Genomic DNA, 27,515 nt, shown 5'->3' with positions numbered 1-27,515 from the left:
AAAAAAAAAAAAAAAGGAAGAAACAGGGAAAACACAGCATCCTCCCCGTCGGGGAATCGAACCCCGGTCTCCCGCGTGACAGGCGGGGATACTTACCACTATACTAACGAGGAAGGAACTGGGAGAAGGTTTTTCGGACACGGTGCCGAACGCGTTCCCCTCGCCGGAGCTGCGGCCGCAGGGGGCTGCGTAGCACCGGGAGCCGCCGCCGGGGAGCGGCTCCGTTCGGTGCCGCCTTCCCCGGGCTGCTCTGGGAGGGGAAAACCGGCGGCGGCGGCTGCAGATGACGGGAGAGGGCGGCTGCGTTTCGCAGGTGGCGCCGTGGCTTAGTTGGTTAAAGCGCCTGTCTAGTAAACAGGAGATCCTGGGTTCGAATCCCAGCGGTGCCTCCCCTCTGTCGCGACAGAGAGCGGTGATTATTTTCTCACACCCCATTTACTTATTTCCTTTACGCATTTCTTTTTAAAATCTTGTCCCTGCCGCACGCGCATCCCTGAGAAAGGGGAAGGGTCGAGGCAGCCCCTTCTTTCGTGGAGCTTTTCCCCCATCCGCCGCTCCCCACGGGGAACGAGCCTTGTACCAGGAACGGCGTGAGCGCAGCGATCGAAAAAGTGAAAGTGAAACTGGGTAGAAAAGGGAAGGAAAAAAAGAATTTCAAACAATAAAGTTATTCCCTGACCGGGAATCGAACCCGGGCCGCGGCGGTGAGAGCGCCGAATCCTAACCACTAGACCACCAGGGAGGGATGAAAACACTTCTCCTGTCGTCTCTGAAAAGCCAATCTGAGACGTGATTTATTTTTTTTTTTAATTATTTTTATTTTTTTTTCTAAAATAATCTTTTCAGCGCTCCTTCCCCATACTGACGGTCGCAAACGTGCTGCAGGCTCCGCGGCGGCCCCGGAAAGGTTCGCCGGGATTAACCGCGGCACTGCAGGAGCCAGCTCAAGCAGAGCGCGAGGCGCTTAAATAAGGCGTTAATTGTAATTAACAGAAATAAAAGGAGGGGAGGTGTTTGCGTAGGGAGCTGAAGGCGAGTAGATCTGACAAAAGGCCTTACAGGGACGGAGGAAGGGAGGTAGCTATGATTCTATGATTCCATAAACGGCCGCTTGGGGCCGCCGTGAGCCCGCAAATTGCCTCGCGGCGCCGCCGCCTTCTGCACGCCCCTCCGCACAACCTCCGCCCTTTATAACCTCGCTGCGACCCTGATTGGCTGCCCGCAGGGTGCAGCGCTTCCCATTGGCTGCGCGCGGGGCGAGGGCGGGGGATGGCTTTGAATTTCCCGCGGTCTGCGCTGATTGGCCCGGCCCCGCCGCGGCTGCCCTGGGGCGGCTCCACGGGGGCGGGAGATGGGTGGATGCGAACGGCGTGCGAGGATTGGCTGAGCTGGAGGGCGCGCTCCGCAGCCGACCAATCAGTATGCGTACTTTGGATCCGCCCCGGCGGAGCGAGCGGAGGCGCCACCGAAGGCGCCAGGGCCGCGCTTGTTCAGGGGGGAGCCGAGGCCGGGCTTTGGGCACGGTTCGGCCTCCAAGGGCCGGGCTTGGCCCGCGTCCCCCCGAGGCGCGGCGATGGTGGAAGGCCAAGGATCGCGGCTGAGCCCCCGAGCTGTAACCCAGCAGTTTTAATCACCTTTTGGAGGGTAATTAACCCCCCTCTGGGCACCAAGCAACGGCCACGCCACCAAACCCGGGAACAAGGCAACGCCGGGGGCCGAAATCCACCACCAGAAGTAACCCGGCTCCGGGGGCAGCCGCGGTGCCGGTGACACAGCCCTGCAGAGCCGGGAACGGCGTGCAAGCGGCGGGTGACACACGTTGGCAGCGGGTGACACGGGCGGCATGCACAAGCGGCGGGTGAGACGCAAAACCGGCGCCACGCAAAGGAGCGTGAGGTGCACAACCGGCGTGCAGCACGCACAAGCAGCGCCCAGTATGCGTGAGCAGTGCCCGGTATGCACAAGCAGCGCCCGGAATGCACAAGCAGCAAGGTGGCATCACCCCGAGTGGGTGACAAACACAAGCGGCGTGCAACGTCGCGACAGCGCGCGACCCAAGCACGAGTCGCACGACCAGCGTGCGCCCCCCCCACGCCAGCGCTGTTCTCGCCCCGTTACAACGCGTCGGCCCCGCGACCTCCGCCTGTGCCCCGTCACACGCCCCGCAGAGGAATCCCGGTGACACAGGGAGGCAAAACCCAGAGCACAAAATCAGGGTGAAATCAGGAAACTGAAGCACCGCGACGGCGGGCGGGGGGTGAAAGGGGCACCCGGCCCCCCCACAGAGTCCCTTAAACCCATCCAGGTTCGCACCGGATGGGTAAAAAGCTGAGGAAAGTCCCAAAACGGAGCCGTTTCATCCCGAAGCAACGGGAGCCGGTGCCACCCGTCGTCCTTGTCCCCACGACGAGTCACTCGGGGCTGAGCCAGGCGCCGGCCTCCTCCACAGCCCGGGGGACGACGAGGAAAACCTCGCAGAGCCCTTGGGCGAGGAAATCCCGGAGGAAAGCCCTGCCGGATGGAAAGGAGGGAGGTGGAGGTGGCACCGGGCGTCCCCCTCGGTGTCCCCTCGGCGTCCCCCGCAGTACCTGAGCTCGGCCTCGCCGCCGATGCGGGCGGGAGCGCGGAGCTTGGAGTCCAGGTTGTAGTAGGTGCCGCCCAGCTGCCGGACGGCCAGCCAGTGCTTGCGGCGCAGCGGCAACGCCACGAAGCCCAGTGAGACGTGGGAGGGCACGTTGAGGATGAAGCCCACGATTTGTCCCAGCGCCAGCCGCTCCAGCGACCTGCCGGGGGAGAAAATGGGGTTAGGGGGCTCAAACGTGGGGGCTGGGGGGCTCAAACATGGGGTTAGGGGGGTCAAGCACAGAGCTAGGGGGCTTGAAACCCATGTTAAGGGGCTTAAAAATGGGATTGAGGGGGGTTAAAATAGGAGTTGGGGGATCAAAAGCAGCAGCAGAGGTTCAAAAGCCACCTTTAGGGGCCAAAAGAACAGGGGAGGAGGGTTAAAAGCAGCAGTGAGGGGGTAAAAAATGAGGGGCTGGGGGGCTTGAACCCCCATTGAGGGGCTAAAAAGCATTGAGAGGCTAAAAAACTAGATGAGGGGGCTCCAAAGCAGCAGTGAGGGGTTTCAAACATGGTGTTGGGCTCAAAAAGTGGTAGTAAGGGGCTCCAAAGCAGCATTAGGGGACCTGAAACTCATGTTAGTGGGCTTAAAATGGGGCTAAGGGGGGTTAAAATGGGGTTGGGGGGCTCAAAAGCAGCAGCAGGGGCGCAGAAGTTGCGTTAGGAGCTCAAAAGCTGTGCTGAGGGTTAAGAGCAGCAGTGGGGGGCTCACAAAATGAGATTAGAGGGATCAAATATAGGGAGGGGGGCGCTCAAAATGCCATCAGGGGTTCAAAAACAGCATTACGCCCCTCAAAAGTGGCATTAGGAAGAGGCTTGAAGCCTCAAAAAGTGGCGTGAAGGGGCTCAAAACCTGCATTCAGGGCTTGAAGCCCAAGTTGGAGGCTTCAAAATGAGGTTATGGGGCTTAAAACCTACATTTGGAGACTCAAAACCCACGTTTGCGGGCAAAAATATGCGGTTAAAGGGCTCAATAGCAGGGTCAGGTGCTCAAAAGCAGCGTCACGGACTAAAGCGCACTTTTTGGGGTTAAATAGCAGGGTTAAAGGGCTCAAAACCCATATTAAGGGCCTCGAAACCAAGGCAGGGTCTCAAAACCCCCAGTGAGGGGCTCAAAAGCAGGGCTCAAGAGCCCAACAGCAGGGTTAAAGGGCTCAAAACACGTGGGGGGCTCAGCAGTAGGATTAAATGGCTCAAAAGCAGAGTTAAATGGGCTCAAAACCCACATTAAAAGGTTCAAAAATAGGACTACGGGGCTCAATAGCAAAGTTAGGAGGCTCAAAAACCACAATGGGGGGCTTAAAAGAAAGGTTAAAGGGCTCAGTAGCAGGGTTAAGGGCTTCAAAAGTAGTGCTGGGGGCTCAAAAGCCACATTGGAGGGCTCAAAACGAGGGTTAATTCCCTCAAAACCCCCACTGGGGGGTAAAAAGCAGGCTAAGGGGCTCAAGAGCAGCGTTAGAGGCTCAAAACCAAAATTAAGGGGCGCAAAAATGGATTAGGGACTGAAAAAAAATGGGCTGGGGCCTCAAAAACAGTGTTAAGATCTCAAAACTCACGTGAACGGGGGCTAAAAAATGGCGTTTGGGGCTGAAAAGTGGGGTGAAAGGGCTTGATAAAAGGGCCAGGGGGCTCAAACGTGGTATTGTGGGACTAGAAAGCAGTGTTTGGGGGTAAAAAACAGCATTTGGGGGGTAAAAAACAGCATTTGGGGGGTAAAAAGGGGCAAAAATATGGGGTTAAAGGGCTCGAGAGCAGGGTTGGGAGCTCAAACCCTATAGGGGGAACCTTAAAACCTGCAGCGGGGGGCTCGGTTGTGGGGTTAAAGGGTTCACGAGCAGAATTTGGGGTCTCAAGCCCCACATTAGGGGCTGAAATAATAGGTGAGGGGCTAAAAGAATTCCTCGGGGTTCAAAAACCAGCATGAGGGGCTCGAAGACCGTGCCGGGAGCTTGTGAGCGTCGTTTTGGGATGAAAAAAGAAGGTTTTGGGGGCTCCTCACCGGCGCTTGTCCCACCAGACGGCCGCCAGCCCCAGGCTCTGCAGCGCGGCCATGATCACGTTCACGTCGTAGTTGCCCGTCCCCAAAACGCTGCGGTGGGGGTTGAGGCGGGCGTCGGGCGCCAACCTGGGGGGGGTGTAAAAAAGCGAAGAAACGTTAAAAACCTACGGAAACGGGCTAAAAAAAAGGGGCGGAAAGGGGCAAAACGCACCTCTTGCAGATGTCGTCGGCAGCCTCCTGGGTGAAGCAGGGGCGCTGCAGGACGTTGTTGAGCGCGTGGACGGCGCAGAGCTCCAGGCGCTGCCGCTCGTGGTACAGCCCCGGCTCGGCCCCCCCGGCCGGGGGGGGCCCCGACATGACCCCGGTGCCGGGGGGGGGACGGCGGCGGGGTTTGGGGTGCGCGGCGGTGGCCCCCGAATCGCTGCGAAGGGGGTGGGGGGGAATAAGGGGGTGGGGGGGGCTCTGCTGGTAGCCCCCAATCTCAGCCCCCAACCCCAGGTGTCCCAAGAACCCCCCCTCAGGAAGCTCCCCCCTCCCCGGGCCACCCCAAACCTTCCAGCCCCCCCCCCCAGCCCCCTAGGACCCCTCCAAGCCCCCCCAAATTTTTCCATCACCTTCCTGTACCCCCAAAGACCCTCCAGCCCCCCCCCCCGACACCCTCAAGCACCCCACCCGACCCCCCCCCCTTGGCCTCCTAGGACCCCTACACCCCTCCCAAAGCCCCCCAAAATTTCCAGACACCTTCCTGCACCCCCCAAAACCCTCCAGACCCCCCCCTACACCCCCAGATTCCCCCTACACCCCCAACCCCCCCCCCAGGCCCCCCCAGACACCTTCTGGACCCACCAGCTTCCCCAAGACCCCCCCCAAAAAAACCTTCAAGCCCCCCCCAATACCCCCAAACCCCCTCAACCACCACCCGTACCCCCCCTCAGCCCCTCGTGCGCCCCCAAATCCCCCCCAACAAACCCAAAGCCCCCCCAAAACCCCTCAGCCCCCCCCAAAACCCCCTCAGACCCCCCCCCAAAACCTTCAGCCCCCCCAACCCCCCCTCAGACCCTGACCCCCCAAAACCCCTCCAATCCCCCCAAAACACCCCCAAAACCCCTCCAATCCCCCCCCAAACGCCCCCAACCCCCCAAAAAACGCCCCCAGCCCCCCCCAAACCCCCTGCAGCCCCCCCAGGACCCCCCCTTGCCCCCCCAGCTCCCCTCAGGGCCTTGCAGGCCCCTTCCCGGGGACACCCAGGACAAGGCCCCACGGGCCTCCCAGGCCCCCCCCGACCCCCCCAGCCCTCTCCAAGCCCCTCGAGCCCCCCCAAACCCCTCGGACCCCCCACCCCCAGAGCCCCCCCCAACCCCCCCGGGCCTGCCCAGCGCACCCCGCGCCTCCTCCCGGGCCTCCGGCGGCCGCATCGCCTACAGCGGGCGGGCGGAACTACAACTCCCAGCGTGCCCCGCGGCTCCCAGCGGAAACACCCCGCCCATCCGCGGACCTTCCTCCCGGCGTGCTTTGCGCCCCGCCCGCTAAACCCTTGCGGACCTTCCTCCCGGCATGCCCCGCGGCGGAAGCGGCGCAGCCACTAGGAGGCGGTGTCACAGCTTTTAATGTCCCCCCCGGTGCCCGGTCCCGGCCTTTTCGGTCCCCTCAGCAGAGCTGGACGCATCCGCCGTGTCCGCGGCAGGCTGGGGGGGGACAGGGGGTGAGAGGGGGCGGGGGGGACACTGGGGACAATGGGGGACATTGGGGGACATTGGGGGACGTGGGGACATCTGGGGGCAGGGGGACATTGGGGGACATATGGGGACATATGGGGACATCTGGGGACATTGGGGGATATGGGGACATTGAGGACATGGGGACATTTGGGGGCAAATGGGGACACTGGGGGATGTGGGGACATCTGGGGACAGGGGGACATCTGGGGGCATGGGGACATTGGGGGACATGTGGGGACATTGGGGTACATGGGGACATTGGGGGTGATGGGGACATTGGGGGGCATATGGGGACATTGGGGGATATGGGGACATTGAGGACATGGGGACATTTGGGGGCATATGGGGACACTGGGGGATGTGGGGACATCTGGGGACAGGGGGACATCTGGGGGCATGGGGACATTGGGGGACATGTGGGGACATTGGGGTACGTGGGGACATTGGGGGTGATGGGGGCATTGGGGGGCATATGGGGACATTGGGGGATATGGGGACATTGAGGACATGGGGACATTTGGGGGCATGTGGGGACGTTGGGGGCATATGGGGACATCTGGGGACATTGGGGGATATGGGGACATTTGGGGTCATGGGGACATTTGGGGGACATGAGGACATTGGGGGATATGGGGACATCTGGGGGACATGGTGGCATTGGGGTCATGGGGACATCTGGGGACACTGGGGGTTATGGGGACATTTGGGGGACATTGGGGACATGGGGACATATGGAGACATTGTGGCATCTGGGGACATTGGGGGGTATGGGGGCATCTCGGGGAGACATTGGGGACATGGGGACATTGGGGGATATCTGGGGTACATGGGGACAATGGGGGTCATGGGGACATTGCAGGTCATGGGAACACTGGGGACATGGGGACATTGGGGGACATCTGGGGGATATGGGGACATTGGGGGTCATAGGGACACTGGGGACATCTGGGGGCCTGGGGACATAAGATCTGGGGACATGGGGACATTTGGGGGACATGAGGACATTGGAGGATGTGGGGACATCTGGGGGACATGGGGATATGGGGGGAAATGGGGACACGAGGACATCTGGGGGACATGGGGACATCTGGGGATATGGGGACATTGGGGGACATTGGGACATCTGGGGACGTGAAGACGTCTGGGGGACATGGGGACATTGGGGATCACGGGGACATGGGGACATCTGGTGGGACCGGGGGCATGGGAATGTCACACCTGGGGGACATGGGGACACCTAGGTGACATGGGGCTATGGGGACACGGGGACATCTGGGAGATTTAGGGACATGGGCCCAGACAGGAGGACAGTGGGGGATTTTGGGACACGGGGGGGTTGGGGACATAAAGGGGGACATTGCTGGACATGGGCACAAGTGGGACAAGGGGACATGGAGGCCTTGGGGACACTTGGGGTGACACAGGGGACAGAGGGACACAGGGACATGGGGACGTATGGGGGGGACATGGGACGCAAATATAAGGGACATGGGGACAGGAGGGGACATGGGGACAGGAGGGGACTCTGGGGGACAGGAGGGGACACGGGTGACAGCAGGGGACACGGCACCCACCCAGGAGGCTGCTCCAGAAGGCGTCGCGGGTGGCAGCTCCGGTGACGGCCCCGGGCGCGGCGGGGTTGCGGCGGGTGCTGGTGACGCTCAGCGCCCGTCCCTCGTCCCCAACGCTCGTCACCTCCACCTCCACCACGTGCCAGTCGGGGACGCTGCGGGGTGGCGGTGGGGGACGTTTTGGGGACAACGGGGTGGCACCGGGGGACGCAGGACGCGTGGCGATGGGGCGGCGACGGCACCGAGACCCGGATCCTGCACCCCAGTGCTGCCACCGGGGGCTGGTTGGGGACATGGGGGACGTTGGGGGGGACATGGGGTGGCACAAGGGACATTGGGGTGGCAGAAGGGACATTGGGTGGCACAAGGGACATGGGGGTGGCACGGGGGACAGGACATGCTGATGGTGACAGCCGCTGGTGGCACGGAGTCCCCATCCCTGTTCCTCGCTGCTGCCACCCCGTTCAGGTGGGGACGCTGTGGGGACACTGGTGGCACAGGGGGCACCAGGGGACACCAGGTGACACCAGGTGACAAGGGACACCGGGGACAAACCCACCCCAAAGCCACCACAAGCGTCCCACAGCCCCGCTCCCCACCACCGTATCCCGGCTGGGGACACGGGGAGGTGCCACCAGGTGCCACCAAGGACCCGAGGTGCCACCAGGAGGTGCCACCCGGCGGTGCCACCGCCTGTCACCCACCTGGGGTCGGCCACCAAGCAGGCCCGGACGCCGTCGAAGCCCAGGCTGGGGGCGGCCACGGCGGCGGCCGCCATCGTGTTGACGTTGTTGGGGGCCAGGGGACAGAGGGGACGCAGGGGACCCTCGTAGAGGACCTCGCGGCCACCCGCGGCCACCGCGGCCACCAGCCGCTCCCGCAGCCAGCCCTGCAGCCGGAAGCTCTGCGGGGCCTTCGTCATCGTCACCTTCAGCGCCTGGTGGCCGGGGGGGGGGGGGGGACGCCGTCACCAACCGGGGTTGGCAACCGGTGTCCCCAAAGCCCGACGGGGACACAGCCCGGGGTGTCCCCAAACCCTAACGGAGTCCCCAACCTTGAACGTTGTCCCCAAACCCTATTAAGGGACCCAAATTTGGATGTCCCCAGACCCTAATGTGGTCCCCAAGGTTGAACATTGTCCCCAAAGTCTGATGGGGACACAGCCCAGGGTGTCCCCAAACCCTAACGGGGTCCCCAAGGTTGGGCATTGTCCCCAAACCCTATTAAGGGACCCAAATTCGGATGTCCCTAAACCCTAACATGGTCCCCAACCTTGAACCTTGTCCCCAAACCCTAATATAGAACCCAAATGTGGATGTCCCCAGACCCTAACGTGGTCCCCAACCTTGGGCATTGTCCCCAAACCCTATTAAGGGACCCAAATTTGGATGTCCCCAAACCCTAACGTGGTCCCCAACCTTGGGCATTGTCCCCAAACCCTATTAAGGGACCCAAATTTGGATGTCCCCAAGTCCTAACGTGGTCCCCAACCTTGAACCTTGTCCCCAAACCCTAATATAGAACCCAAATGTGGATGTCCCCAAACCCCAATAAGGGACCCAACTTTGGACATTGTCCCCAAACCCCAATGGGGTCCCCAACCTTGAACATTGTCCCCAAACCCTAATAAGGGACCCAGCTCTGGACACTGTCCCCAACCCTAGAAGTGGCTCCCAAACTAAGATGCTGTCCCCAAACAGCGTCCCCAAGCTCCATGGTGTCCCCAACCCCCTGTCGTCCCCAAGCCCCGTGGTGCCTCCAACCCCCTGGTGTCCCCGTGGTGTCCCCAACCCCTTGGTGTCCCCACGGTGTCCCCAACCCCCTGGTATCCCCAAGCCCCATGGTGTCCCCAAGCCCCCGGTGTCCCCAGCCCCCTAGTGTCCCCAACCACACGGTGTCCCCAACCCCCCAGTACCCCCCAGTGTCCCCAAGCCCCTCATGTCCCCAACCCCCCCCGGTGTCCCCAACCTCCCAGTGTCCCCATGGTGTCCCCAAGTCCCCGGTGTCCCTGGCCCCCTGGTGTCCCCAAGCCCCATGGTGTCCCCAACTCCCCAGTGTCGCCATGGTGTCCCCAAGCCCCCGGTGTCCCCAACACCCCGGTGTCCCCACGGTGTCCCCAACCCCCCGGTGCCCCCCCAGTGTCCCCAGTCCCCCGGTGCCCTCCCAGTCTCCCCGACCCCCCGCTGCCCCCCCGGTGTCCCCAAGCCCCCGGTGTCCCCGGTGTCCCCAGGGGCTCACAGCCAGCGTGCCACTGTCATCCATGCGCCGGATGTCCTCGCAGCCCCACAGGGCGCCGCGGGGGACGTAGAGCGTGTGGCCCCCCCGCGCCGCCGCCCCCCGCAGCCGCTGCTCCGTCAGGGGGTCGGCCAGCGCCGTGGGGGACCCCAGCTGGGGACACGCTTGTCACCACCTCCCTGTCCCCAAAGGCCCGGCCCCGATGTCCCCAACGTCCCCAGTGTCCCGGCCCCAATGTCCCCGATGTCCCCGTTGTCCCCAACATCCCGACCCCAATGGCCCCAACATCCCAACCCCAATGTCCCCAACGTCCCCAATGTCCCGGCCCCGATGTCCCCAATGTCCCCGTTGTCCCCAACATCCTGACCCCAATGTCCCCAATGTCCCAGCCCCAGCGTCCCCAACGGCACAGCCGCAATGTCCCCAGTGTCCCCGTTGCCCCCAGTGTCCCGGCCACCATGTCCCCAATGTCCCCATTATCCCCAACATCCTGACCCCAGTGTCCCCAACATCCCAACCCCAATGTCCCCAATGTCCCAGCCCCGATGTCCCCAATGTCCCCAATATCCCGACCCCAATGTCCCCATCGTCCCAGCCCCGATGTCCCCAAAGTCCCAGCCCTGATGTCCCCAACATCCCCAATGTCCCAGCCCCAACGGCCCCAGTGTCCCGGCCCCGATGTCCCCAATGTCCCTGTTGTCCCCAACATCCCAACCCCAATGTCCCCAATGTCCCAGCCCTGATGTCCCCAATGTCCCCAATATCTCGACCCCAATGTCCCCATCGTCCCAGCCCCGATGTCGCCAAAGTCCCAGCCCTGATGTCCCCAACATCCCCAATGTCCCAGCCCCAACGGCCCCAATGGCCCAGCCCTGATGTCCCCGATGTCCCCGTTGTCCCCAACATCCCGACCCCAATGGCCCCAACGTCCCAACCCCAATGTCCCCAACGTCCCCAATGTCCCGGCCCCGATGTCCCCAATGTCCCTGTTGTCCCCAACATCCTGACCCCAGTGTCCCCAATGTCCCAGCCCCAACATCCCCAACGGCACAGCCGCAATGTCCCCAATGTCCCCGTTGCCCCCAGTGTCCCGGCCACCATGTCCCCAATGTCCCCATTATCCCCAACATCCTGACCCCAGTGTCCCCAACATCCCAACCCCAATGTCCCCAATGTCCCAGCCCCGATGTCCCCAATGTCCCCAATATCCCGACCCCAATGTCCCCATCGTCCCAGCCCCGATGTCCCCAAAGTCCCAGCTCTGATGTCCCCAACATCCCCAATGTCCCAGCCCCAACGGCCCCAATGGCCCAGCCCCGATGTCCCCAGTGTCCCCATTGTCCCCAACATCCCGACCCCAATGTCCCCAATGGCCCAGCCCCAATGTCCCCAATGTCCCCAATGTCCCCATTGTCCCCAACATCCTGACCCCAGTGTCCCCAATGGCCCAGCCCCAATGTCCCCAATGTCCCCAATGTCCCCATTGTCCCCAACATCCTGACCCCAGTGTCCCCAATGGCCCAGCCCCAATGTCCCCAATGCCCCCAATGTCCCCAACATCCCAGCCCCAATGTCCCCAACGTCTCAACCCCAATGCCCCCAACTTCCCCAGCACCCCACCCCCAATGTCCCCAACCCTGCTGTCCCCAACTGCCCCCAGTGTCCCCTCCCCGCCCTCCCCCACTGTCCCCGCTGTCCCCAACCTCCCCGGTGTCCCCTGCCCGTGCCCGGTGTCCCCACCATGAAGTCAGCGTGGGCCAGGATGTCCTCGCCGTGCTCCTGCGCCACGCAGGGGTGTGCCACCTCCACCACCAGGTCCACCGCCCTGGGGACACGGGGGGACACCGGGGGACACTGGGATGTGGCGGGGACAGGGGGTGGCACTGGGGGACACCGGGATGTGGTGGGGACACGGGGGGACACTAGGACGTGGTGGGGACATGGAGTGACACCGGGGGACACGGGGGACACTGGGACATGGCAGGGACATGGGGTGGCACTGGGGGACACTGGGACATCGTGGGGACACTGGGATGTGGCGGGGACAGGGGGTGGCACTGGGGGACACCGGGATGTGGTGGGGGCACGGGGGGACAGTGGGGGACACTGGGACGTGGTGGGGACAGGCGGGTGACACTGGGGGACAAAGGGACATGAGGGGGGCACAGGGTGACACTGGGATGTGGTGGGGACACAGGGGGACACTGGGACATGGTGGGGACACAGGGTGGCACTGGGACACCGAGTGGCACTGGGACGTGGGGGGACATCGGGTGGCACTGGGGCATGGGGGGACCTTGGGGACGTGGGGGTCCGTGGGGTGACACTGGGGTCCCAGAGTGGCACTGGAGGTCCCAAGGGTGACACTGGGGTCCTGGGGGGTGACACGGGTGACATTGGGGTCCCAGAGGGACATGGGGGTCCCGAAGGTGACCTGAGGGACCTTGGGGTGACATTGGGGTCCATGGGGTGACACTGGGGTCCCAGAGTGGTACTGGGGGTCCCAAGGGTGACACTGGGGTCCTGGGGGGGGGTGACACGGGGTGGCTTTGGGGTCCCGGAGTGACTCTGGGGGTCCCGGGGGTGACGTTGGGGTCCACGGGGTGACATTGGGGGGGGGTGTCTTGGGGTGCATGGGGGGTGACGGGGAGGGTCTGGGGGTGACGGGGGGGGACAGGGAGGTGTGGGGGTGGCGGGGGGGGACAGGGGGTGACGGGGAGGGGTTGACGGGGGGGTTTGGGGTGCCGGGGGGGGGTCCCCCACTCACATCTGGGGCAGCAGGCTCAGGTCCCGCAGGCGCAGGGGGGGGGGCAGCCCCTCCAGGGCCCCCCCGTCCCGCGCCCAGACGAAGGCCAGCGCCAGCCCCAGGGGGGGGCCCCGCGCCAGCAGCTGCCCCGCCAGGAACTGCCCTGGGGGGGGGACACGGGGGGGCGCCCCCAGTTCTCCCAGTCACCCCCAGTCACCCCCCAGCTGCCCCCAGTTGCCCCCCCGTCGCCCACCCCCAATTGCCCCCATTCCCCCCCCGTTGCCCCCACTCCCCCCCTAGCCCCCCATAATTGCCCCCATTGGCCCCCAGCCCCCCCCAGTTGCCCCCCACCCCCCCCAGTTTGCCCTATAGCTCCCGGTTGCCCTTTAATTGCCCCCGCAGCCCCCCCAGTTGCCTCCAATTACCCCCCACATCCCCCCAATTACCCCCATTGCCCCCCAATTACCCCAAGCCCCCCCCTTTACCCCCATAGCCCCCCAACTCCCCCCCCAATTAACCCTTAATTATCCAATTGCCCCCATAGCCCCCAACGGCCCTCCCGCCCCACAATTACCCCCTCCAATTGCCCCATAGCCCTCAATTACCCCATGCCCCACAATTACCCCACAGAACTGCCCCCATAGCCCCCATTTAGCCCCCCATTCCCCATCCAATTGCCCCCCCCATTGCCCCCCACACCCCCAATTACCCCCTTAATTGCCCCTATACCTGCAATTACCACCCCAAGTACCCCGCCAGTTGCCCCCACAGCCCCCCAATTACCCCCCGTAGCCCCCCCAATTACCCCCACAGCCCCCAATTACCCCCATAGCCCCCCAATTACCCCCCGTAGCCCCCAATTACCCCCACAGCCCCCAATTACCCCTATAGCCCCCAATTGCCCCCATGCTGCCCTATTGTCCCCCAGTTGCCCCATCCAATTGCCCCCACCCCCTAATTACCCCGATTGACCCAATTACACCTAGTTGCCCTAATTACCCCCAATTGCCCCTTAGCACCCCATTACCCCATAGCCCCCCGATTGCCCCCATACCCCCAATTGCCCCAATCTCCCCCAATTACCCCAATTACCCCCAATTGCCCCAAAGCCCTCCATTACTCCATATCCACTAATTGCCCCAATTACCCCCAATTACCCCATAGCCCCCAATCCCCCTAATTGCTCCAATTACCCCAATTACCCCCAATTACCCCAATTACCCCCAATTGCCCCATAGCCCCCCAATTGCCCCAATTACCCCCAATTGCCCTAGTCCCCCTAATTGCCCCCATATCCCCAATTGCCCCAATTACCCCTAATTGCTCCCATACCCCTAATTGCCCCCATGCCCCCAATTGCCCCATAGCCCCCAATTGCCCCATAGCCTCCAATCCTCCCCAATTGCCCCCCACCCCCAATTGCCCCCCCCCGCCCCTAATTGCCCCCCCCCATACCCAGCCGTCCATAGCCCAGGATCCCCACACGGCGGCACCGGGGGGGCCCCGCGTCCTCCGCCATGGCCTGCGGGGTCAAGGGTCAGGGGGCGGGGTCAGGGCCAGGGGGCGGGGCCAACTGGGGTCAAGGGTCAGGGGGCGGGGTCAGGACCAGGGGGCGGGGTCAAATGGGGTCAAGGGTCAGGGGTCGGGGGCAAGGGGGCGCTATGGGTCCTGGCTGCCCCATAACTGCCCCCATGTCCCTATAACTGCCCCCATTACCCCATAACTGCCCCTAATACCCCATAACTGCCCCCATTACCCCATAACTGACCCCACACCCCCATAACTGCCCCCATTACCCCGTAACTCCCCCCAACACCCCATAACTGCCCCCGTTACCCCATAACTGCCCCCCTTGCCCCCTTACCTGCCCCCATAGGCCCCTAGCTGCCCCCCAGCCCCACAAGCACCCCTCTTACCCCCATAACCCCCCCCAAGCACTCCCTAACGGCCCCCTCTGACCCCTTACTGCCCCCCTCCACCCAACAACTGCCCCCCCCACCCCATAATTGCCCCTTTTACCCCCCCACCTCCCCCCAACCCCATCCACTACCCCCACGATTGCCCCCCAATAGCCCCTAATGCCCCCCCGCAACAGCCCCCCCCTTGCCCCCTAAATGCCCCCCCCGACCTCTAACTGCCCCCCAACTGCCCCCCAACTGCCCCCCCACACCCCATAACTGCCCCCCCAGCCCCCACCTGCCCCACGTCCCGCAGTCCCAGGGCCCGGCTCGACCTTTGTCCCCCCCCTTCCCCCCCCCCGGGGTGGTTAATGCTCAACCCGAGCACCCGGACCCATCGCGGGGGGGGGGCATAGGGGGCCCCAGGGCCTTTTTTTGGGGGGGGCAAAGGGGGGGGGGGCAGAGATTTTGGGGGGGAGGCACCTGGGTTTTTATTTTGGGGGGGCACGGGGGGGGGGCAGACACCTTGATCCCCATTTGGGGGGGGGAATTGGGGGGGGCAGACAGCTGGATCCCTATTTGGGGGGGGGGGGATGGGGGGCGGACACCTGGGCCTAATTTTGGGGGGCATGGGGGGGCAGACACCTTGATCCCCATTTTGGGGGGGGGGGGTTCGGGGGGGGGCAGACAGATGGATCACGATTTTGGGGGGGTCATGGGGGGGCAGAGAGCTGAGTCCCTATTTCGGGGGGGGCATGGGGGGGGGGGCAGACACCTGGGTCCATATTTTTGGGGATCATTGAGGGGGGGGGCAGACACCTGAGTCTATATTTTGGGGGGTCATGGGGGGGGCAGGCACCTGGCTCCCCATTTTGGGGGGGTCATGGGGGGGGGGGCAGGCACCTGTCCTCCCATTTTTGGGGGGGGGGGGCACCGGATGCCTGGGACCCACCTGGGGGGGGCTCTTGGTTGGAGGGGGGGGGGCACCGGAAGCCCCGTGCCCTCCCCCCCCCCCGTGCCCCCCCCCCAAACCCATCACCAGGCCCCGTTGCCACAGCAACGGCTCCGCATCCCCCCCCCCCCCCCAACTCCTCCCGTCGCCCCGGCAACGGCTCCGCAGCGCGCGCCCCCCCCCCCCCCCCCCGCGGTTGCCACGGCGACCGCTCTGCAGCACCGTTACCACGGCAACCGGGAGCGCTCCCCCCGCCCCCCCCCCGTGCAGCGTTGCCATGGCGACCGCCGCAGTGCCCTCCCCATCCCAGCGCTGCCGCGGCAACCGGCCCGTTGCCATGGCGACGAGCATCCGCAGGCCGGTGGGGAGGGGGATTTTTTTTTTTGGGGGGGGGGCACCGCTGGTTGCTATGGAAACGGGGGGAGCCCCCCCCCCCCCCCCACATCCCTACGTCCTCCTTCATGCCTCGCACACGCGTGTGCGCGCCCCTTGGCGTGTGCTTGGCGTGTGCGGCCCCCCCCCCGCACGTGCAAAACCCCAAAACGCCCCCCAAATCCCCCCCAAATCTCCCCAACCCCCCCCGAAATCACCCCAACCCCCCCCCCAAACACCCCCAAAAACCCCGCTAAGGACACGCTAAGGACACGCCAAGCACACGCCTTCCCCCCCCCCCGCCCCCCCCCCAGAGAGGCTCCCGGCGGCGGTTGGAAACACCGTGATGGATTTTATTAAAATAGGAAAGTGTTGGCCGCGGCGAATTAAAAAATCCCCCCCCCCCGGGCCTAGAAAAGCCCCCCTTGGCCCCCCCCCCCAGCCCCTCCCCTCCCCCCCTTTGCGCCCCTCCCCCCCCCCTTTTATTTCTGCCCCCTTGGGGGGAGGGGGAGGGGAGAGGAGGGGGGAGGGGGGCAGCATGGGGGGGCCGCAAGCAAGCGAGAGCGCGGGGCGGGGGGGGGGGGGGGGTCGCCTGTGGCACGGGGCGTCGCACGAGGCCCTTGCACGAGGCCTCGCCTTGCACGAGTCCGTTGCACGAGGCCTTTGCACGAGGCCCTGCGTTGCACGAGGCCCCGCATTGCACGAGGCCGGTGCACAAGTCCACGGCAGGAGGCCGCTGCACGAGGCCCCATGTTGCACGAGGCCCCATGTTGCACGAGGCCCCATGTTGCACGAGGCCGTTGCACGCAGCCACGCGTTGCACAAGTCCATTGCACGAGAGCCCGTGTCGCACGAGGCCACGTGTTGCACAAGGCTGCTGCGTCTGTGTCTCTCGCACGGTCTTGGGGCACTCTGGAGGGGTTTGCAGCTGCACAACTGTTGCACAAGGCTCCATGTTGCACGAGGCCCCACGTTGCACGAGGCCCCATGTTGCACGAGGCCCCACGTTGCACGAGGCCCCACGTTGCACGAGGCCCCATGTTGCACGAGGCCCCACGTTGCACGAGGCCCCACGTTGCACGAGGCTCCATGTTGCACGAGGCTCCGTGTTGCACAAGGCTGCTGTCACGTGACGTCGTCGTTGCACCAGGCCCCGCGTTGCACGAGGCCCCCCCATCATCTGGGCCCTCCCTTCTGCGTCCCTTGCACATCCTCCTTGGAGGTGCTCACGAGGGGGGGGGGGCACGAGGCCGCACGTTGCACGAGGGCTGAGCGTCGCCTGTGGCAGCCATTGCACAATGCTGTGCATTGCATGAGGCTGCCGTTGCACAAGGCCAGGCATTGCACGAGGGGCTGGGTGGCACAAGGCCGTGCTTTGCACGAGGCCAAGTGTTGCACAAGGCTGTGCTTGGCACGGGGGGGGGTTGTATTGCATGAGGTTGTGCATCGCACGAGGCCACACGCTGCATGAGGCCACACATTGCACAGTGTCATGCATTGCACAAGGGCTCCACAGCACAAGGTTGTGCGTTGCACGGAGCCGTGCATCACACGAGGCTTCTGTGCACTGCGCAGCGTTGTGCACTGCATGATGCCCTTGTTGCAGAACACCGTGCATTGCACAGCACCATGCATTGCACGATTTTGTGCATCATGAAAGTGGTCAATTGCGAAAGGCATTGCACAAGGCTGCGCATTGCACGAGGCCGTGCATTGCACGAGGCTGTGCACTGCACGAGGCCGTGCATTGCACGAGGCTACCATTGCACAACACTGTGCGCTGCACCTCCAGTGCAGAAGGTTGTGCACCACACAAGCAGTCCATTGCTGAACCCTGCGCATTGCACAACCCTGTGGATTGCACGAGGCCACCACTGAAGAACACTGTGCATTGCACAAGTCCTTGATTACCATACGCTGTGCACTGCACAACCCCGAGCGTTGCACGAGTCCTTCGATGCAAAAGGCCATGAGCTGCACAACACCACGCGTTGCACAAGTCTTTCATTGCAAAAGGCCATGCACTGCATAACACTGTGCATCGCACAAGCCCTTCGTTGCAAGAAACCTGTGCATTCCACAAGGTAGTCATTGCAAAACACAGTGCATTGCACAACGCTGAGCACTGCACAGCTATCTCACTGCAAAAGGCCGTGCACTGCACGAGTGCTTCATGGCACAAGGCTGTGCATCACGCAACTCCACACATCACACAAGTCCGTCACTGCAAGAAACTGCACCCCAGAAGGCCTTCTTGGCACAAGATTGTGCATTGCACAGCACTGTGCATCACACAAACCCCTCGTTGCAAAAGGCCACACGTTGCACGAAGTCTTCACTGCAAAATGCTGTGCACTGCATGACGCTGTGCATTACGCACTTACTTCATTGCAGATCGTGCATTGCACAATGCTGTGCATTGCACGACTGCTTCACCGCAAAGACCTGTGCCTTGCACACGGTTTTCATTGCAGAAGGCTGTGCATTGTGCGGCACTGTTCATTGCACAAGTCCTTCATTACCGACAGTTGTGCACGGCACAAATCTTTCGCTGCAAAAGTGCATGCATTGCCCCAGGCCTTCACTGCAAAAGCCTGTGCATTGCACGACAATGTCCATTGCACAATTCCTTCATTGCTAAACACTGTGTATTGCATGGCACTGTGCACTGCACAAGGCCTTCATTGCAGAAGCCTGTGCTTTGCACAACGCTGTGCATTGCACAACTGCTTCACTGCAAAAGCCTGTGCACTGCACAATGCTGTGAGTTGCACAAGTGCTTCATTGGAAAAGCCCGTGCATTGCACAAGTCCTTCATTGTAAAGCCAGTGTTTTGCACAACACATTGCACAACTTCACTGCAAAAGCCCGTGCATTGTGCAACGCTGTGCATTACACATCGTGCAGCACTGTGCAGTACAAAGGGCTTCACTGAAGGCTGTGCTTTGCACAACAATGTGCATTGCACAACTCCTTCACTGCAAAAGCCCGTGTATTGCGCAGTGCCATGCATCACACAACTCCTTCATTGCAAAAAGTTGTACATCACACAACTCCATTCATCGCACAGGTCCTTCACTGCAAAAACCTGTGCATTGCACGTCACTGCGCATTGCACAAGCGCTTCTTTGCAAAAGCCTGTGCATTGCACAACACTGTGCATTGCGCAAGTGCTTTATTGCAAAAAACAGTACGTTGCACAACACCGTGCATCACCCAAGCATTTCATTGCAAAAAGTCTGTGCAATTGCACAACGCTATGCATTGCACAAGTGTTTCGTTGCAAAAGTCAGTGCATTGCACAGTGCTGTGCATTGGACAGATACCTCATTGAAAATGTCAGTGCGTTGCACAACACTGTGCATTGCACACGTACTTCAGTGGAAAAGCCTGTGCATTGCACAACACTGTGAACTGCACAGGTACTTCATTGCAAAAGTCGGCGCACTGCACAGTACCATGCATTGCACAAGTGCTTCACTGCAAAAGTCGGTGCATTGCACAACACTGTGCACTGCGTGAGAACTTCATTGCAAAAGTCGGCGCATTGCACAACACTGTGCACTGCGTGAGAACTTCATTTCAAAAGTCAGTGCATTGCACAGTGCCATGCATTGCACAGGTCCTTCACTGCAAAAGCTGGTGCATTGCACAACGCTGTGCATCACACAAGTTTTTCGCTGCAGAAAGCCTGTGCGTCGCACACCACCGTGCACTGCATGAGAACTTCATTGCAAAAGTCAGTGCATCGCACAACCCCCTGCACCGCACAAGTGCTTCGCTACGACCCCCGGTGCATCGCCCACCCCCGTGCACCGCACAAGCGCTTCGCTGCAAAAAAGCTGCGGGTCGCCCACCCCCACCGCAGCCCTTGGCCCCGACCCCATGCACCGCCCGCCCCCGTGCACCCCCCGCTCCCTCCATCGCCCCCCTCTCCGCCCATCGCGCCCCCCCACCCCAGTCCTGGGGGGAGAGGGGGGGGGGCAGCATCGGGGCGGGGGCACGGGGCGGGAGGGGGAGTTTTGGGGTGCGTACGGGGGGGGAGGGGGGGGTCAGATCTGCGTCTCCTGCACGTTCTCCTTGGAGGGGCTCTTGAAGAGCAGCGGTTCGTGCACGGAGTTGAGCAGCGGGTTCTTGCCGCAGCCCAGCGCCGCCCCGCTGTTGCCGTAGTGGGCGGCGAAGGCGGCGTAGCGGTCGAGGTGGTCGCGCTCCAAGGCCGGCAGCGCCAGCCGGCTGTCCCCGGCCGGCCCCCCCCCCGGCGCCCCCCGCCGCCCCCGCCAGCTCGTCCTCCACGTTGACGATCTCCACGGCGCGCGCGGGGCCGCCCCGGTGCTTGTGGCGCTGGTGCTGCTTGCGGAGCTTGTAGAAGGCCACCAGCATGACGGCCGCCATGAAGGTGATGGCCACGAAGCAGCCGATGATGATCTTGGTGGTCTTCAGCACGTCGTCCAGGTCCTGCAAGCCGCCGCCCGCCCCCGCCGCCGCCGCCGTGATGGGGACGGTGAAGGGCTTGCCGGTGGCGCGGGTGGCCGGCGCCGCCGTGGAGCCGCCCGCCGCCTCCCAGCCGGCTGTGGGCGCCGGGGCCGTCTGCGGGGCCGGCTCTTCGCCGCCGGCGTCGGTGGTCTCCACCGTGACGGTGGTGAAGTAGGTGTAGCCGGTGGCGGCGGCGGCGGCGGCGGCGGCGGCGGCGGCATCGGCGGCCGAGACGTTGAGCGTGGCCGAGGCGGTGGTGTTGCCGGCGGCGTTGGTGACCATGCAGGTGTACTGCCCCGTGTCCTGCACGGTGACGTTGGTGAAGTTGAGCGTGCCGTCGTGCAGGACCGAGATGCGCACCCGGTAGGAGCCGTGCGTCATCAGCGTCCCGTTGGGCGTCAGCCAGTTGACCGAGGTCATGGCGGTGCCGGTGCGGCACTTGAGCTCGGCCGCCATCCCCTCGGTGACGTTGAGGTCGGCGGGCGGCTCCACGATGACGGGCGCGTAGCAGGTGAAGTGGCCGGGCTCCAGCTCGCCCAGGTAGCGTCCCCGCAGGGGCGGCGGGGCGTGACAGCGGGCGCAGCAGCTGGTGTTGCTGGGGACGGTCTCGCGGAGCCACCAGGACAGCCAGAGGACGTCGCAGTCGCAGCGCCAGGGGTTGTGGTGCAGGTGGACCCGCTCCAGGCGGTGCAAGGGGGCGAAGAGGTCGTGGGGCAGCGAGGCCAGCTCGTTGTGCGCCAGGTTGAGCTCCTCCAACGCCTTGAGGTCGTCGAAGGCGTTGCGCTCCACCGCCGCCACCCTGGCGTGCATCAACCACAGCTTCCTCAAGCTGCTCAGCCCCTGGAAGGAGCCCGGCCGGACGCGGCCCAGGCGGTTCCCCGAGAGCTCCAGCTCCTCCAGGCGCACCAGGGCCGTCAGGTTGGGGATCTCCTTCAGGTTGCACATGCCCAGGTTCAGGTAGCGCAGGTTGACCAAGCCCTCGAACGCCGCCTCCGAGATGTACTCCAAGCGCTTCAGCTCGCCCAGGTCCAAGCGGCGCAAGGAGGGGACGCGGTTGAAGGCGTACGAGGGGATGCTCTCGATGGGGTTGTTGCGCAGCCACAGCTCCCGCAGCTTGGAGAGGTACTCGAAGGCCTGGGTGGGCACGGTGGTGAGGCGGTTGTCGAAGAGCTCCAGCGTGTTGAGGTTGGGCAGGCCGTTGAAGGCGCCCACCTCCACCTTGCGCACCAGGTTGCGGCTCAGCTGCAGGATCTCCAGGTGCCGCAGGTGCTTGAAGGTGTCGGTGCGGATCACCTGGATGTGGTTCTCCTGCAGGTTCAGGTAGCGGGTGTTGACCGAGATGCTGGCCGGCACCTCCAGCAGCTCCCGGCGGGTGCAGATCACCCGGCTGGCCTGGTTGCTGCACGAGCAGGCGGCGGGGCAGGAGGTGGGGGCGGCCGCCGGCGCCGCCGGGGCCAGCAGCAGCAGCAGCAGCAGCAGCAGCGCCGGCGCCGGCGGCAGCGGCATCCTAAGGGGCGCCGGCATGGCCAAGGGGCATCCTCCGGCTTCAGGGGCCCGGGTGGTGCTGCAAGGCGAGGGGAGAAGGGTTAGCGGGGGGGGCAGCAAGAGGGGGAGCCAAGGGGGAGGCGTGGGGCTGATTGGGAGTGCTCCAGCGGTGCAACGAGCCATGCGTGGGCAGCTCGGTGCAATATGCACCATGCACGGGTGACGCAACGTGTCGTGCATGGGCATGGCTGATGCAATGCATCATGTATGAGCAGCTCCGTGCAATACACACCATGCATGGGTGATGCAACGCGTCGTGCATGGGCATGGTTGGTGCAGTGCATCACGTACAGGCAGCTCCATGCAATACGCACCGTGCGCGTGCAATGCAACGTGTTGTGCATGGGCATGGTTGATGCAGTGCACTGTGCATGGGCAGCTCAGTGCAATATACACCTTGCACAGGCAATGCAACACGTTGTGCATGGGCATAGTTGATGCAATGCATCGTGTATAAGCAGTTCCATGCAATATGCACCATGCAAGAGCAATGCAATGTCTTGTGCATGGACACGCTTGATGCAGCGCACCATACATGGGCAGCTCGGTGCAATATGCACTGCACACAGGCAATGCAACATGTCGTGCATGGGCATGGTTGATGCCATGCACCATGCACGGGCAGCTTGGTGCAATATGCACCATGTATGGGTGGTGCAACATGTCGTGCATGGGCATGGTTGATGCAATGCATGGGCAATGCAATGCATTGTGCATAGGCACGATTGACGCAGTGCACCGTGCATGGGCAGCTCAGTGCAATATGCATTGTGCATGGCCAATGCAATGTATTGTGCATGGGCATGGTCAATGCAGTGCACCACACACAGGCAGCTCGGTGCAATTTGCACCATGCACAGGCAATGCAACGTCATGCATGGGCATGGTCGATGCAATGCATCATGCATGCATAGCCCCGTGCATTATGCAAGGGCAATGCAACGTGTTGTGCATGGGCACGACTGATGCGATGCACTGTGCACAGGCCATTCAATGCGTCTTGTACGTGCATGGGCAGTGCGATGCATCATGCACGGGCACCTTGCTGCAATATGCACCATAAAGAAGCAACGAAATGCATCATGCATGTGCATGAGCAGCGCAATGCATCATGCACAGGTAGCTCAGTGCAAATCTGCACCATGTGCAGGCCATGCAACGCACAGCACGTGCGCACCAAAAAAGCAGTGCGCCAGACACAGGCAATGCAACACATTGTGCACATACACACGTAATGCAATGTGCCATGCATGGGAACCTTGGTGCAAAGTACACCCCAAAAAAAGCACATTTGCTTGGTGCAAAATGCACGATGCACGGGCGATGCAATGCATCGTGCACAGGCATGGACAATCCAAAGCGATGTTCACAGGCACCTTGATGCAATATGCGCTGTGCAAGGGCCATGCACTGCATTGTGCTTGTGCAAAGGCGATGAAATGCACCATGCACGAGCAGCTTGGTGCAAAATGCACCGTGCAAGGGCCATGCAATGCATCGCACACACGTGCAAGCAATGCGACTGCACTTTGCACAGCCACGTCAGTGCAATGTGGACCACTCAGCTGCCGTGCAATGCACCCTGCATGCACGGTTGGTGCAAGCCCCGTGCCCCCCAGCAGCACCCAGCACCACGGAACACCCATGGGTGGCTCCCGGCACTGCACATGTGTGTGCATGCACACCCCTGCACAGACCCAAGTGCCTGCAGTTGCACACACACATACGTGTGCAGCCTGTCATGACACAAGCACATGTGCATGTGCCTCCATGTGCAAGTGCACACACGTGGGCAACCGTACTCGTTGCACAAGCGTGCACACACGTGCACACGCATCCAGGTGTATACCTGTGGGTGTGCAAGCAGATGTGCAGGCACACACGTGTGCAACCCCCTCCCTGTACACTTCCTCCTCATCCTTGCACATATCTGTGCATGTGCACAGGCATGTGCAACGCCACACCAGCCCCAAACACTCTCACATCCTGGAACACATCCGTGTGCACACAGCCACACACAAACCTTGCACGCATCCAGGTGCACACGCACGTGCAACCCCATTGCTACATATATCCACGTGCACATGCATCTACATGCACGTACACACTTGTGCAGCCCCTGAACAAATGCACACACACCTCCCTGCACGCTCACGCTTGTGTTTGCACACTTATGCCCACACAAATCCCTGTGCACAAACGTGTGCAACTCCATCCTTGCACAAATGAACATGCACGCCTCTGTGCATGCAAACACACGTGTGCAACCATATCCACACACATCCATGCGCAAACACGTGCACCTCATCCATGCACACACACCTCCACGCACAGATCCACGTGCATGCCCACACACGTGTGCAAACCCATCCTTGCACACTCCTGTGCTCATGTGCATGCACGAGTGTGCAACCTCACTGCGGCCCAAATGCATGCATGCACCCCTGTGCAAGCACACACGTGTGCAACCCCATCCCTTCACACATCGACGTGCAAACCCACCCCTGCACACATCCACACCGTGCACACGCGTGTGCAGCCGCATCCTTGCACCCATCCATGCGCGTGCACGCATCCACAGGCACGCACACGCGCGTGCAACCCCGTCTCCTCACACCCTAGCCACGTGCACACACCTCCCTGCACACACCCACGTGTGTGCACACACACGAGCCCCTCCAAACCCAGATTTCCACGCTCACATCCACCTGCGTGCACGCGCGTGTGCAAACCCCGCCCATGTGCACGCCCACGCTCGCGCCCCCCCCCCCCCCAATCCCTGCACCCTGCGCGCGCCCGGCCCCCTTCCCCCTCCCCATGCACGCGTGCTTGTGCATCCCCCCCCCCCCGTGCATGCACACGCGTGTGCAATGCCCCCCCCCCCCCCTCCCCGCACCCATGGGTGCCCACGCACGCACCGTCCCCGCCAGGGGGGCCCCGCCTGCACCCAGCACCCTCGGCCGCGCCGCCTTCGTCCTCCTCCTCCTCCTCCTCCTCCTCTTCCTCCCCCCTTCCCCTTCCTGCCCCCCCCCTTCCTGCTCCCACCCCCCCCGCGCCCCCTTCCCCTTCCTGCCCCCCCCCCCCCTTTCGCGTCCCCCCCTCCCCGGCTTCGCCGCTGCGGCCCCGGCCTGCACCGGGGGCTGCGCCCAGCGCTGCGGCCCCGCTCCCTGCACCCCCCCGTCCTGCACCCCCCTCTTGCCCCTCCCCCCCTTCCTGCACCCCTTTTTGCACCCCCCCCCTTGCACCCCTCCTCCTCGCCCCCCCAGCTCGCATCGCGTTCTTGCACCGCTCCTTCTTGCACCTGCAGCTTGCATCATTTTCTCGCATCCCTCCTCCTTGCACCCCTCTTTCTTGCACTCCTCCTCCTTGCACCCCTCTTTGCACCCCTTCCTGGACCCCTTCTTGCACCCCTCCTTATTGCACCCCTCCTTCTTGCACCCCTCCTTGCACCCCTCCTTCTTGCACCCCTCCTTGCACCCCTCCTTCTTGCACCCCTCCTTGCACCCCTCCTCCTTGCACCCCTTTTTATTGAACCCCTTTTTATTGCACCCCTTTTTGCGCCCCTCCTCGCACCCCTTCTTGTACCCCTCTTTCTTGCACCCCTCCTTCTTGCACCCCTCCTTTTTGCACCCCTTTTTATTGAACCCTTTTATTGCGCCCCTCCTTGCACCCCTTCTTGTACCCCTCTTTCTTGCACTCCTCCTTCTTGCACCCCTCCTTGCACCCCTCCTCCTTGCACCCCTTCTTGCACCCCTTCTCCTTTCACCCCTCCTTTTTGCACCCCTTCTTGCACCCCTCCTCCTTGCACCCCTTCTCCTTTCACCCCTCCTTGCACCCCTCCTTCTTGCACCCCTCCTCCTTGCACCCCTTCTTATTGCACCCCTCCTCCTTGCACCCCTTCTTGCACCCCTCCTTCTCGCACCCCTTCCCGCATCACTTTCCCTTGCACCCCATCTCGCACCCCTTTCGTGCCCCCCCCTTTTTTGCTGCACCCCGGCCGTGCATCCCCTTCTTGCCCCCCTCTTCCTCGCACCCCTCTTTGCGTCGCTCTTCCTTGCACCCCCCCTTCTTGCACCCCCCCTTCTTGCACCCCTCTTCTTCGCACCCCTTCTTGCAATCGCTTTTTCTTGCACCCCGTCTCGCATCGCTTCCGTGGAGCCCCTCTTGCACCCCCCCTCCGTGCACCCCATCTTGCAGCCATCCCCCTTGCACCGCTCCTTCTTGCACCCCCTTTTTGCATCCCCCCCCCTCTTGCACCCCTTTCTTGCATCCCCTCTCCTTGCATCGCACTTCCTTGCACCCCATCCTGCACTCGTCCTCCCTGCACCCGTTTCTCTTGCACCCCTTCTTCTTGCACCCCTCCTCGCGTTGCTTTGCCTCGCACCCCGACTTGCATCGCTTTTATGCTCTCTCCTTGCACCCCACCTCCTTGCAACCCGCTGCGCACCCCTTTTTTTGCACCCCGTCTTCCTGCACCCTCTCCTCCTCCTTTGCTCCTTCTTGCACCGCTTTTTGCACCCCTCCTGCTTGCACCCCAACTTGCACCCCCCTCTCTGTTGCATCCCTTCTCTCTGCACCCTCCTTTCTTGCACCCCTTTTTGCCCCCCCTTTCTTGCATCCCCCCCCTTGCACCCCCCTTTGCACTTCCTTGCGCCCCATTTCCCGCCCCCCCCCTCCCCCCCCTTGCCCCCATCTTCTGCCTCTTCCTCGCCCCCCCTTCTTGCACCCCTCCTTTTCTGCACCCCCCCCGTTTTTGCATCACTTCCCCCCCTTGCCCCCCCCCAGCCCCCCCCCTCATTAGTCTTTCCAAGCACACGGCGGTGCAGCCCCCGCCGCCCCCCCGGCCCAGCGGCCCCCGCGGCTGTCGCGGCCCCGAGCAGCAGCGCCCGCGGCCCCCGGCGCTGCATGGACCCCCCCCGGCATTGCACGGACCCCCCCCGGCATTGCACGGACCCCCCCGGCATTGCACAAGGCCCCCGGGCATTGCACGGAGCCCCCAGCACTGCAAGCAGCGCCGCCTGGCATTGCATGCCCCCCCCCCCAGCACTGCACACCCCCCCAGCACTGCACAGCCCCCCCCCACGCTGCACAGCTCCCCCTCCACACTGCACAGACCCCCCACACACACTGCACAACCCCCCCAGCACTGCACAGAGCCCCCCCCCCCGAATTGCACGGGCCCCCCCCCAGCGCTGCACAGGCCCCCGGCACTGCACGGCACTGCACACGCCCCCTGGCATTGCACGTGTCCCCCCCCAACCCCCCCCCAACACACGCACTGCACAGCACTGCACCCCAAAGTGCACTGCACCCCCAACTGCACTGCACCCCCAAATTGCAGTGCACGCTGCGCTGCACCCCAAAATTGCATTGCACGCTGCGCT

The 27,515-nt window shown here is 63.0% G+C and overlaps 3 protein-coding genes and 1 long non-coding RNA gene across 5 annotated transcripts; 1 reads left to right on the top strand and 3 right to left on the bottom strand.

The window, feature by feature from the left end:
* Positions 1–1,611: 1,611 nt before the first annotated feature.
* Positions 1,612–6,148, bottom strand: JOSD2 (Josephin domain containing 2). The gene is made up of 5 exons (XM_080609286.1): positions 6,003–6,148; positions 4,833–5,042; positions 4,622–4,747; positions 2,589–2,783; positions 1,612–2,511 (listed from the first exon to the last, which is right to left on the bottom strand). The coding sequence occupies exons 2-5, from the start codon at positions 4,976–4,978 to the stop codon at positions 2,412–2,414; spliced, it is 567 nt and encodes a 188-aa protein (XP_080465412.1). The 5' UTR covers positions 4,979–5,042; positions 6,003–6,148; the 3' UTR covers positions 1,612–2,411.
* A 62-nt stretch (positions 6,149–6,210) lies between these two features.
* ASPDH (aspartate dehydrogenase domain containing) lies at positions 6,211–15,138 on the bottom strand. The gene is made up of 8 exons (XM_080609285.1): positions 15,088–15,138; positions 14,347–14,413; positions 12,913–13,054; positions 11,886–11,970; positions 10,149–10,298; positions 8,615–8,847; positions 7,914–8,065; positions 6,211–6,306 (listed from the first exon to the last, which is right to left on the bottom strand). The coding sequence occupies exons 2-8, from the start codon at positions 14,408–14,410 to the stop codon at positions 6,269–6,271; spliced, it is 864 nt and encodes a 287-aa protein (XP_080465411.1). The 5' UTR covers positions 14,411–14,413; positions 15,088–15,138; the 3' UTR covers positions 6,211–6,268.
* Positions 15,139–16,446: 1,308 nt separating this feature from the next.
* Positions 16,447–17,448, top strand: LOC308187129. 2 transcript variants are annotated; one of them, XR_013944472.1, is made up of 3 exons: positions 16,447–17,095; positions 17,181–17,197; positions 17,431–17,448. It is a non-coding gene; the product is annotated as an uncharacterized lncRNA (long non-coding RNA). The 2 variants fall into 2 exon arrangements; XR_013944473.1 differs by having other exon boundaries at positions 17,164–17,197.
* A 2,584-nt stretch (positions 17,449–20,032) lies between these two features.
* LRRC4B (leucine rich repeat containing 4B) lies at positions 20,033–25,146 on the bottom strand. The gene is given in 3 exon segments (XM_080609280.1): positions 20,033–20,354; positions 20,356–22,150; positions 25,050–25,146. Coding segments are annotated over 2 exon segments (1,944 nt in total). The 5' UTR covers positions 22,111–22,150; positions 25,050–25,146; the 3' UTR covers positions 20,033–20,165.
* Positions 25,147–27,515: the final 2,369 nt, after the last annotated feature.

This window comes from Anser brachyrhynchus, assembly GCF_964034855.1.
Source record: "Anser brachyrhynchus genome assembly, contig: SCAFFOLD_335, whole genome shotgun sequence".
NCBI classification, from domain to species: Eukaryota; Metazoa; Chordata; class Aves; order Anseriformes; family Anatidae; genus Anser; species Anser brachyrhynchus.
This window is presented reverse-complemented; position numbering and strand designations above follow the sequence as displayed.